Consider the following 12,320-nt stretch of genomic DNA (forward strand, 5'->3'; position numbering starts at 1 on the left):
TAATGGGTTTGTTGTTTAGGACTGGTGGTAGTATATGTACAAAGATGTACCTATTTGTAAGATTTTTTTAAGGAAAAAAAAAACATAAGTGGCCACAATGGAAATGGAGAAACTGATTTACCAAAAAGAAGGTTATTTTTTTCTTCCTTAAATTAGAAAAAGGTTGAATAGAACCAACTTTCACCCCTTAAAAATCATTGAATGTTATTGAAAAGAAGTTAATTTTGCCAAAATCATTATAACTAAATAAAATTTAAATTTTGCCACTTATGGTCTGAGACAAATTTGTTAAAAGATAGAGCTAATTTGACTTGATAAATAAGTTCCTCTCTAAGGTTATGCCTTGGAACGGGAACAATTATTTAATTCATTATAACCTAAGGTTATAAATTAATTTTCAAAACTTGCAACATAAGGTATACATCACTCTACCAACAGGATCTAGTCCAATATGGAAACAATTTCTGGTTTCTCAGGCCCTGCATTTGTATAATTTATCTATTATAACTTTTTTTAAGTGATACTACATTTTAAGTACTAATTAAAGCACATTATTAATGATCTCCCACATTTGAGTGCTTCCAAACTGCAGCTATAAATTTTTTTTAAAAAATATAAAAGCTTAATCAAATATAATTTAATATACAAGTATAAGTATAAGCACCTACACACTGAATAATAGTTACTAAAGATTCAATAATGAATTCACAGATCCCATAGACTTATCATCTTTATGCAAATAATTCTCAAATCAACTTATACAGCCCTAACCTCTCTGCTGACCTTCAGGCTCACATCTCTGTCTTTCAGACATGTCCAACTAAATGCCCAGTAGACATCTTAAATTCAACATATTCAAAATTGAAATCCTTATCTTAGCCCATAAACACTCCCCTACTTCCAAACTTCCCTATTTACTGTCAAAGGTATCACCATCCCAATACCCCAGACTCACAACCTAGGAATCTTCTCTAACTACTCACTATGTCTTACCATGCCAAGGACTGTAGATTTCACTTTTGCAATATCTCTCCAATACATTATCTTTTCTGTTCTGCTGGCCTATTGCAATAGGCTGGTTGGTCTACCTGCCTCAAGTCTCTTTCCACTCCAGTCTATCCTCCACTCAGCCACCAAAGTGGTTTTCCTAAAGAGCAGTTATGACCCATGTCACACACCCCTACTCAATAAACTCTAGTGGCTCATTCTTGCCTCCAATATCAAATCTAAAATCCTTTGTTTGGTATTTGAAGCTCCTTATAACCTAGCCCTCTCCTATCTTTCCAGTCTTCTTATTCCTACTTCCCATCATGTACTCATTGTTACAGTAATACTGACCTCTCAACTATTCCACTAACAAGACACTTATCTTTCAGCTCCAGACATTTTCTCTGGCTGTACCCCTCCATTCACCCTGCCCCCCCCCCCCCCCCCCGTGGCTCTAAATTCTAGTGCCTTGTCTTTGTTGATTATTTCCTATCTATCCAATGCATAGCTTGTTTGTATAGATTGGTTTGCTTATTGTCTCTTCCATTAGATTATGAATTCCTCAATGGGAAGGACAGTCTTCTGCCTCTCTTTGTATTCCCACTGCTTAATACAGTGACTGGCACATAGTAGGTGTTCAATAAGTGCTTATTGATTATTGACCTACTGGCAAATACTAACCTGCTCACTTGAAAGATCATCAGTATGAGGCAATCGCACACCCCAACTAATAGCTGAAGATGAATAGGGTGCATCAAAGTTAAGATGAACTATACTAAGAGGAAAACCTGTAGGACCATCCTAAAATAAAGTCAAATGAGATAATTTATAGCTTAAAGATAACATTTCTCTCAAACACTTATCACACACACACATCTAGACATGCCTACTGCCCCCCCATATACAAATCAAAGTACCTCATCATCGGAGTCTCCCAGTCTCCCAAAATCAAGTTGTGGCACACTAAAGGAAACAAAATATGATTAACAAAGTTGTGTGTCTGTGTGTGTGCATTTAACAGACGTATATTTGGAAATTGAATATACCCAGAATTCAAAGATGGATTGCTAACCAATGCCACACACCCACAATGACCCTACAAGCCTATCTCGTTCTGTCTTCTATATTTATAGGAGCCAGAATTCTAGGTTAAGGATTTGATTTCTATGGTCTAAGATACTTTTATTGATTAAGAAGAAATGTGATTCTCAGAGTGGAAAAAGATCACAGCTTAATGTCCTGAAAACTTACATCTGAGATCTAACAAATGTATCAACTTGGGTAAGTCACTTAGTTCTTCTGAGTTCAGTTTCCTCTTTTGATGGGAATATTTTCCTAATTCACAAGGTTATTATGAGAATCCAATGAGGTAATAAATGTTTAAGGAACATGTAAATTATAAAAACTTCATGCAAAAGTTATCATAACTCTTAATAGAATTTGTATACTTGAATTAAAAAAAAAACTTATAACTCCTAAATTTAGAAAAATAAAGGCTTGGCAAAATAATAGAACACAGGGGCAGCTAGGTGGCACAGTGGATAGAGCACCAGGCCTGGAATCAGGAGGACCTGAGTTCAAATCCAGCCTCAGACACATAACATTCACTAGCTGTGTGACTCTGGGCAAGTCACTTAACCTCAATTGCCTCACAAAAAAAAATAAATAATTGAACAGAAATCATAAGAATATATTGTGGGGGAGCTAAATATACATAAAGGGGTAATTATTTAAAAATTAAACTTCACAAAGCAATTAAATTTTTGTAGTCAGTGAAAAAACACTGGAAAAAAATCACCAGAATTCCTAGACCCAGAATGTTAGGGCCATAAAAGATCTTAAGAGATGATCAGTTCCATCCTTTTCATTTTATGAATAAAGAAACTGAGGCCCAGACATCACAGATCAAGTCTGTAGCAGAGGCAGAGCTTAAGACTAGGGCTCCTATCTCCCAGTATTAAGTTCTTTCCATTATGATGTGCTACTTCTATTCCAATTATTAAATTTATATACTTATAAGATTCTTATACTTAGACATAAAAACATTAAAAATGCAAATATTAAGAGTAAAAATACTTACTCAGAAGGACGTGGACTACGGTTTGCCCATGATCTGGGTCTCCATCCCTGTTTGTTTGTTTGTTTTTTTAAATTTAAGAATGAAAACACATATATATTTAGTCTGTTCTTCAAAATTTCTGTGCTTCAAAAAAAAAGTCAAATAATGCTCAACCTAGTAAATACAACTACTATGTGCCTAACTATATGTACATGCATATATGTGTGTGTGTATGACAATTTTTTTAATTTCAAAAAACTAGAAAAGTTATGCAAAATATTATATACTCATAGAACCAATGACTTGGCAAAACTGGGTTAGGTCTAGTTTCATAAAATTATATTTAAATATTCAAGATAGAAAATAAACAGCCCACCAGCTAATGCTGGTAGTATAGTTTATAAATGTTATGAGACACATTATTTCAGTGACAGAGGTACTTGACTAAAACACTTTCAAAAATTCCTTTAACCCAGTGAAATTATCAGCAAGACTGCTTTGTCTGAAAAATGTATTTCTGTCATTCTGATTGATTACTCAAATTCTTGAATTCAAATTAGGCTACGTATTAGCTATAACAGACTGAAAATTACCATAATCAGTCAAAAAGTTAGGAAAAAGTTATTAAAAATCATCAAGAGACTTTAATAGGAAAATAATATGCACATAATACACTTATACATATACACGTAAATATGTATATATATATATAGCCTATGATGTATATATAAAACCAATATATGTGAGTATATATACATGCATATATGATGTATCCTAAAATAATGTCAGTCTTTTATTACACAACAAAGACAATTCTTAATTACATTCTGATTACACTGTATTACAATCTATTTTAAAGAATTAAAATCAATCATGTATACAATCTCTGGTGTTACCTTTATGGGAATCAGTTTAACTAAAAAGCATATAACTCAAGAGCAGAAGCATCACATTTAATTCCTGAAATAAGAAAAGATAATTTGAAAACTATATGGGTAAAAGGTAAATGGAATGTACTTAATTGTTCACATACTGGAGTAATAGAAAGAACTAACATTTAGGAACTTAGGAGTTCAAAAGAAAGGCTTTTTATAAAGAGAAGTAATCATTTTCCTTTACTATGAAAGATGCAGATAGCTGGAATTTAATGCATGCTGAGATCCCTGAAAAGTACTCATATGCATCTTCCGGGCAATCTCGTTTATCACAGAAGTGTACAATGAACTACTTTAGGACAAACAAATAGAAGACACAGATGACCAGTAGAGGGACCTCCTAATCTTCAGTCTTTCCAAAATAAAAGGGTTCTGTCTGACCAATCAGGAATAAAAAGAATTGCCTCTAAGAATCCTTATTTCATATGATACATACACACAAATTATGTAATTTGAATGTCACATTCCCATTAAATTACAATCTTCTATAGAAAAGGTTGTATATATGGTAAGAATGAAATGATATTTGAATATTCACAATGAATTAACACTACAATTGTAGTTTAGTTTTTAATCTAAAGACAAGTATCTATAAACAAAAGATTAAAATATTCTAATTTCCAGGTCTTTGCTAGCAGACATCCCATTTAGTATATACATTTCTTGACAATCTGTCAAACTTCTCTTGAATTCTAATTCCTAGGATGGTACTTTTCTTCTAGTGGGCATTTAATCATTATTTGTTGAATGTCAACAAAGTCCAGAATCTTTTAAATTAGAATATTCTGAAAAGAAAATACATTCCTCATGCCTTATTAGGCAATTTAGAAATACCCTCCTTTCACTGGCCCTGGCTATGCTACTACCTTTCCTTATGGATGATAGGTCAATTTCATATTGGTGTCAGTTTTGAGGTAAAGTCCTGTAGACTGAAACCTCTGCTTTCCAATCCCGTCATTCCTGCCTCCCTTTAGGGGAAGAAATACCCCAAATATCTGTCTTTTATCCTAATCTCACCCTGCTTCAAATCAGGCAAACATGAATGGAAATCATAGGCCATATATTCTAGTAACTATCTAACAGCCAAATGGGAGAATTAGGCATTTTCTGAGTCTCCTAGACACTAGAACCCATGTCACTGTAGTACCGGGATGACCACATGCTAAGAGGCAAGAGAATTCCCCTCAATAGCTTCTGTCCAGGGACTCTTGTGGGGCACCCAATTAACTGTCATAATTGTAATGGGATAATTATAGTGGCAACCCCCACAGGACAGAATCATAATAATTTCACAATCAAGTTCAACCCAATATAGGGGCATCCCTGTAGGCTCATATGGTAGCAGAACTAAAAAACCAACGACTGTACGTTACCCATGAATCTGCCCACCGAAGGAGATCATTCCTTGAGGAATACAGCAAAAAAAATTACATAGCTTATCAAGCCTGAACCCAACAAATCCTCTCAACAGCACAATGGATCCATGTCCAAAATGGCCATGGAAACGAACATATTATGCAGGAATGAGCCCATCAGAGAAGTACCCACCTCCCTAAAGAAGAAGTCAAAGAAGTGAGAGCTAGTTGCTCTTCCTGCCAACTCTACTGCCACATAGAAAGGAGCCTTTACTCCTGGAGGCCAGCAAGATCTTGGTAAGTAGCTTATGTAGGATCTCTTCCATGACATCAAGACCTGTTGTCACCTAAGTTCTGGGGCATCAGGCAATAAGAGTGAAGCGGGGGAGGGAGCTTGGGGATGTCAATCTAGTAGAAATCAGTATGTGATGATAAAAAGGGATAAGTGGATCCCATGTGAGATAAAAGGCCAAGGTACCTGGGGGACATTGTGGATCCTGCATATGGGACAGTTCACCTTTAAGTTGGTAGGAAAAGAAGTGACTAGACCCAGAAAAGAGAATGTTAGTTTGTGAGATGAAGAACCCTGGACCCTGTCCTGGACCCTTACTTACTTTAATAAATAAATTTAATAAATTTTGAAAATTAAAAAGGCAAATAACAGAGAAAATGAAATGTAAAGGTAAGCTGCTCTCATATTCAAGTAGTTCCTTTTGAAGTTTTTAAAGAATATAAAACTTTTTTTTGGTGAGGCAATTGGAGTTAAGTGACTTGCCCAGAGTCACACAGCTAGTGAGTGTTATGTATCTGAGGTCAGATTTGAACTCAGGTCTCCTGACTCGAGGGCTTGTGTGCTATCCCCTGCTCCATCTAGCTGCCCCTGGAATAAAACTTTTAAGTATACTCATTTGTACCTAGTAAGGGAATTGAATATATAACTCACTGACATGTAAAAAGGCCAGGAAACCAGCTAAACCCCCTGCAGACTTGTCCCCAGAGCACAGAATGCTTCTGTATCATGAGGAGAGGCTTCAGAATTTTAAAATCTTATGAACCCTAACCTCAAAACTTTTAATGACTTTATGATGAATGGCCATTGCTGGTTATAATCTGGCTACAGAGATGAAGATTTGGGAAATGTACTAGATAGTCACCATAAATCAGGGTGAGGGCTCTCAGCCCTGGACTACAAAGTGCTGTTGAAGGCAATTTTCAAGGTCTCCTTTCCTACTTACTGCTTGCCAGGTGATAAAACACAGAGCTCAAGCCCTGTAGAAGAATTAAAGAGATTTCAAATCTGGCCTCAGACCAAACATTTGACACTTACTAGCTGTGTGACCCTGGGCAAGTCACTTAACCCCAATTGCCTTTAAAAAAAAAAAAAAAGAAAAGTTCAGCAGTATCCCAATTGAGTCTTTTAACAGAGCCTGGAGGTGCTAGAGAATAGAAACAAGTAGTGAGCCTGGCAGAATTTCCACAAAGCACTGAAATATTAGTAGCAAGCTGCCTTTGCCACAAATGTATCATTAGGGTGTGCCTCACTACTGCTTGATCTAAGTATGAACCCTAAGACATTGTATTTATTTGTGGGAGAACATTCCCCAGTTTTACAGAGAGAATGTTTTCTTCCTTATGTTTTTGCTATTCCATCTTATTAAAAGCTTATAATGTCTACTGGGTGTTTGTGTATGGGAAGTGTACTTGTAGACATTCCTGAGCTTTACAGTCTTAGAAGAGCAACCTCACAGTCTGGTGCTAGAACTATGAAATAGCCCTTCCCCCCAGGACCTAAGCTACCAATGTCAGTGCAGACTGTGGGAGAAGCTCAGTGGGGGTACCACAAAGGTATTTTAATAGTATTATACACTAAGAGTTGATAAATATGAGGAAGTCAGTGAAATGTGGGAAGATTTGTATAAACTTTTACAGAATCAAATATGTATTTTTGTATATTTATATACATATTTTTAAGTATGTGATTTCATAGAGGAATATGCTGCTTAAAATAAAAATCTTCCATGAATGTGTTAAAGTCATAAAATATTCCTTGAAGAATCCAGCAAAAATTGTTCAACAATCTTCTAACTGCTAATATCAAGCCAGTCATGAAACAGAGGCAGTTCATAGCTACCGTCATAGAGAATGTCCAGTATAGAGTGTAAATGAAAGAGGTAATTCCAATCCAGAAGCTCCTGTTTGTAGATGACATAATGTTGATTGCCTCAGATCCCAGAAAACTGCAAAGCCTTCTAAATAAGACTGATAATAATTTAAAAGAGGTCATCTATCCAAATAGGAAAAACTAAGTGGATGAAAAATGTCTATTACCCACATTATGATATGTATTTGGCTGGATGGCCTCTGAAATGGACCCCAGTTGATCAACTCTCTCTCTTTTTTGAGGGGGGGGGGGTGGAGGAAGGGCGAGGCAATTGGGGTTAAGTGACTTGCCCAGAGTCAGGCAGCTAGTGAGTGTTATGTGTCTGAGGCTAGATTTGAACTCAGGTCCTCCTGACCCCAGGGTCAGTGGTCTATCCACTGCACTACCTAGCTGCTCCTGGACCCACAATTGAACAAGATGGAAACAGTGGTTTACACAGCCTTTAAGAAAATGTGTATCACTTTTAATGACCTTACACTTCTCCCTGAGAAAAAGGCCCTTTTCTTTTAACAATAATATTCTCCCAGTGATATTCTGTGTCTGAAAGTCACAAAATACCACAACCTCCAAAGAATTAAAGTTGAGGTACCACCCAAAGGACAATGGAGAGGTGTATGATGAGTTTCTAAATGGTAAAACATTTTTAATGAAGAATTGTATAGGGAAAGCAGCATAAAGGATGTCATCAGATATGTATGAATGGAAAAGAAGGTGATCTGGTAATGTGGGGAGGGTCAGGGGAAAATAACAGACAGCCCATGCACTCCATTGGTATACATACAATGTGAAAAATTCTATAAGAACTAGAGGGAAATCATCTGTGAATGATTTATGGAAGGATATGGAACAAAGTCACACAGAATCAGAAGTCATGGACGGGTTGTGATTTGTGCCAATGGAAGGAGGACCCACATCAATGTATCTCCACGAAAATAAGATGAATTAGGGGCAGCCAGATGGCGCAGTAGATAGAGCACTGGCCCTGGAGTCAGGAAGACCTGAGTTCAAATCCAGCCTGACACTTACTTGCTGTGTGACCTTGGGCAAGTAACTTAACCCCATTGCCTAGCCAAAAAAAAAAAAAAAGAAAGAAAGAAAATAAGATGAACTGAGAATCACAGAATGTTATAGCTTGCGGGGACTCTTAAAAGGTCGTACAGTCAATTCTCCTTATTTTAAAAATAAGGAAAACTGGGGCCCAGGAAGATTAAGTGACTGATGTACTTTGCACATTAATAAATGTTTGTGGCAAAGTGAATTACCCAAGGACACACAATGATTTAGAGGCAAGTTTCCTAACCACAGTTATTTCTAAAATACTACAATTTAAATAATAAAAAACTGTTATGTAACAATTAAAAATAACATTTGAACCCTAAATTGTAGCCAACATACTTGCATATGCTTCTTGTTTCTGGAGACTTGCTGCGTTTGGCTCTTAGGGGAAGCAGAAACTCCTTTAATCTCTAAATTCATTTAAATGCAACTATATGTCCTGCAATATACTAAAAAAAAAAAGAAGAAGAATAGGCAAGGTAAAATACTATGTGAAACTCTGCATAAAAGAACTATGCAATTTATTACAATTGATACTAAAAGAAATCAGGAAAAGAATTAATACCATTCCTCCTTAAAATCTGTTCCCTGATTCACCTTTCCCATTTTCTTTCTCTTCACTGCCACTGAAATATATTCTTCCAGCTGTCTTTCCTAGAGCCTTTTAATACCCGTTTTTAAATTAAAACTTAAGGTTACGTTTTTCTGTTGGCGAAAATACATTTGTCTATATCTATGCTTAATTATTTAGTCCACCAGGGCAGATAAAAGAAGAAAAAATAATTACATTGAGCAGGGGGTGAGTAGAGAACATAAAATGGGAAAATATACTAAAAATTAATCCACTTTTGAGGACAAATTAATTTTTAAAATGGATCAGTGCCTGTACTACACAAGGTTTTGCAATTTTATTAAAGAGTTTTTGCCTCCTCTTATCTTGCCAAAAATGCATCTTTGTCCAAAAGTTCACTCCCCATTTAGTAATAGAAAGAGAACCTCGATTTGCTTGCATTTGCTTGACTTGGCATTCGGTATGTCCCAAGAACTGTTCTCACCCAAGATTTCCCACTTGGGTACCTTCCCATCCCCAATCTAACTGGCCTACATCTCTCTCTCCCATCCAATTCTTTTCCCAAAACCTTCAGAGGGACTATTGGTTCCACCTGTAAAGAGTAAGAGAAAAGCTTCTTGGGCTTGCCAGCAAGTGTATGACAGTAATAAATAGATGACCCCCAGGCCCCAGCCCTCCCCTAAGTCAGTACCTAGGTATCCTTCAACCAATACAAGACAAACATTTTTCTGAAAGTCACACACCCTTATTTTAGCTTATTATACTTAACCACCAAAACTGTTACAGCTCTGCCGCTGGTCCAAATATACTCAAATATACACTGGCGCTATTGTTGTTCATTCAGTTATGTCCAACTCTTCATGACCCCATGGACCATAGCATGTCAGGCCCTTCTATACTCTCAAAGTCCAGTCAGGTTCATGCTTGTTGTTTCCATGATACTATCTACCCATCTCACCCTCTGCCATCCTCCTTTCCTTTTGCTTTCAATCTTTCCCAACATCAGGGTCTTTTCTAATGACTTCCACCTTATCATTAATGTGGCCAAAATATTTAAGTTTCAGCTTCAGTGTTTAAACTTCCAGTGAATAGCCTGAATTAATTTATTTAAATATTGACTGATTTGATCTCCTTGCTGTCCAATGGACTCTCAAAAGTCCTCTCCAGCACCAAAATTCAAAAGCATGGATTCTGCAGCATGCAGTTTTCCTTATGGTCACACAGCCACCCATTGCTCCTGAAAAAAACCATAGTTTTGACTGTACTGACCTTTGTCACAAGGTGATGTCTCTGCTTTTTAGAATGTGTCTAAGTATATATTTGAATATATTTAGGCACCACCAGGAGCAATATTTGTAGTTGTTGCTGTTGTTTGAATACTGTTAATGGGAGGTTCAAAATTAAATCTTGGACACATTTTTTTTTTTTTACATTCCATAGGTAGTTCCAACTTTACAACACATATAGCACGTACCTTAGTCACAAACTAAGGCAGGCCATGGAGGGAGGGGAAAAAGGAAGGGCTGGGTGAAATAAGGAAATGTAAACATATCAGAGAAAACTAAAAAGCTATTCAAATGCAGTGTTCCAAAAAAAGCCACTTGGGCTAAAATTAGGCCAGAAACTCATCCAAGACATCTTTCCCAGTTCAGGACGGTTTGTAGTTTCCAAAAAGACCAGAGTCAATTCTCTCCTCTTCACGGGACGGGGTGGGGGGTGGAGGGGCGGCATTCAGATTGGTTATAATGCAGGATCTCTGGAATGCTCCCAGTCGATCCCAATGTCACCCTTCTCCCATCCCACACCATAACGAAACCATAGCCACGGTGGGGAGGGAGGCATAGGGGGTGAGAGGCTCCAAGACCCACCTGATGTCTTTGGGGCCGACTATGACCCAGTCCGGGGATGAATTGGAGCACAAGGGTATGAGGCTGAATGAGGCTGGTAAAAGACCCTTCTTTCTCTTCCTTCAGGAGTCTCACTTAAATAGAAAACTTCCTCTATGCCTGGCTCTAGGACTCCTGCAAAGCACAAAATCTCTGCAGTCCCGGGCATTAAGCAGTTTGGGGTCAACTCTTGGACGCTGGGGATCGAGCCTCCTTTGGTAGGCGTGCTGGCCAGCAGCAAAGCAGGCCTAGGAGTTACTTGGTTGCCTAGAAACATATGGACGCTTCCTCCCCTCGCGCTGCGTCGCCCTCACGCCCCGGCCCTGGCAGACGGGAGGGAATTGAAGGTCTTAGCTCCCTTTGCCTGCCTCTCTCTTCTCTCTTCTTGCACCACCCCTCCCTCCCCTACAAAGGCTCTGCTTCCGCCCCACTTCGGAAGAAAGTGGAAACGCCCACTCTGCTCCCCACTAGCAGGCAAGAGAACCTGAAAGGCCATGGCAACCCTACTTGATTAAGACCCTCTACATCTGCCCCCTCAGCTACCGTAGACCGGGTTTAAAGTGATCTACTCTGCAAGTAAGGCTATAGGACTCCGGAAGGGGACCCAGTACGCCTTGGGGGCCCTACACCTGTCGGCAAAGCGGGTGCTTCCTGCACCTTAGTACGCTGATTCTGAATCTCCAAGGTATTTAGGTTAAGATAAACTTTCTTGTCTCCGAAGATAGGTGACAGTGGATAGAGTACCGGGCCAAGTCACTTAACCCTGTTTGCCTCAGTTTCCTTATCTGTAAAATGAACTGGAGAAGGAAATAGCAAACCATTCCAGTATCTCTGCCAAGAAAATCCCAAATGGTGTCACAAAGGGTCAGACAGGACTGAAATAACTGAACAACAAACCTGAAAAGTCATCCAGTGCAATCTCTTCTGGCTACAAATAAAGAAAAACTAGGGCCCAGAGAGGTTAAGTGATTTACCTAGAGTCTCAAAGCAAGTTCTTGGCAACCAAATAAGTACAAACCTTATCTCAGCTCCTAATCCTCGGTTGTTCCACTACTACAACATGTTTGTCTTCTAATATTCTCGAGGAATAATTTGAATGCAACACTCCTTGAAAATATTAAATTTGACTGGGTAGAAAAACATGAGGATGGGGTGGAATGGTAGCGATGAAAGGCTGGAACAAGAAAATCTGTATTGTTTTCAGATAACTATGTCCTAAATTTAAAGGCTCCCCTAATGAATGGATCATGTGCAATTGCAAGTTGACAAGCAGTCAAAATACCAACATGGAGAGAATTAGAGGAACTTCG

General features: G+C 38.0%; 1 protein-coding gene across 1 annotated transcript in view; it reads right to left on the reverse strand.

The window, feature by feature from the left end:
- CAPS2 (calcyphosine 2) overlaps window positions 1-8,973 on the reverse strand; it is a 54,457-nt gene extending 45,484 nt beyond the window's left edge. The window contains exons 1-4 of the mRNA XM_027873614.1: window positions 8,893-8,973; window positions 3,068-3,114; window positions 1,905-1,950; window positions 1,669-1,788 (exon numbers count right to left, since the gene is read on the reverse strand). Coding sequence (XP_027729415.1) covers window positions 1,669-1,788; window positions 1,905-1,950; window positions 3,068-3,114; window positions 8,893-8,973 — 294 coding nt within the window. The remainder of the gene's footprint in view (window positions 1-1,668; window positions 1,789-1,904; window positions 1,951-3,067; window positions 3,115-8,892) is intronic.
- Between the last annotated feature and the right edge of the window lie 3,347 nt (window positions 8,974-12,320).

This window comes from Vombatus ursinus, unplaced genomic scaffold, assembly GCF_900497805.2.
Source record: "Vombatus ursinus unplaced genomic scaffold, bare-nosed wombat genome assembly UNPS02003292.1, whole genome shotgun sequence".
Taxonomy (NCBI): Eukaryota; Metazoa; Chordata; class Mammalia; order Diprotodontia; family Vombatidae; genus Vombatus; species Vombatus ursinus.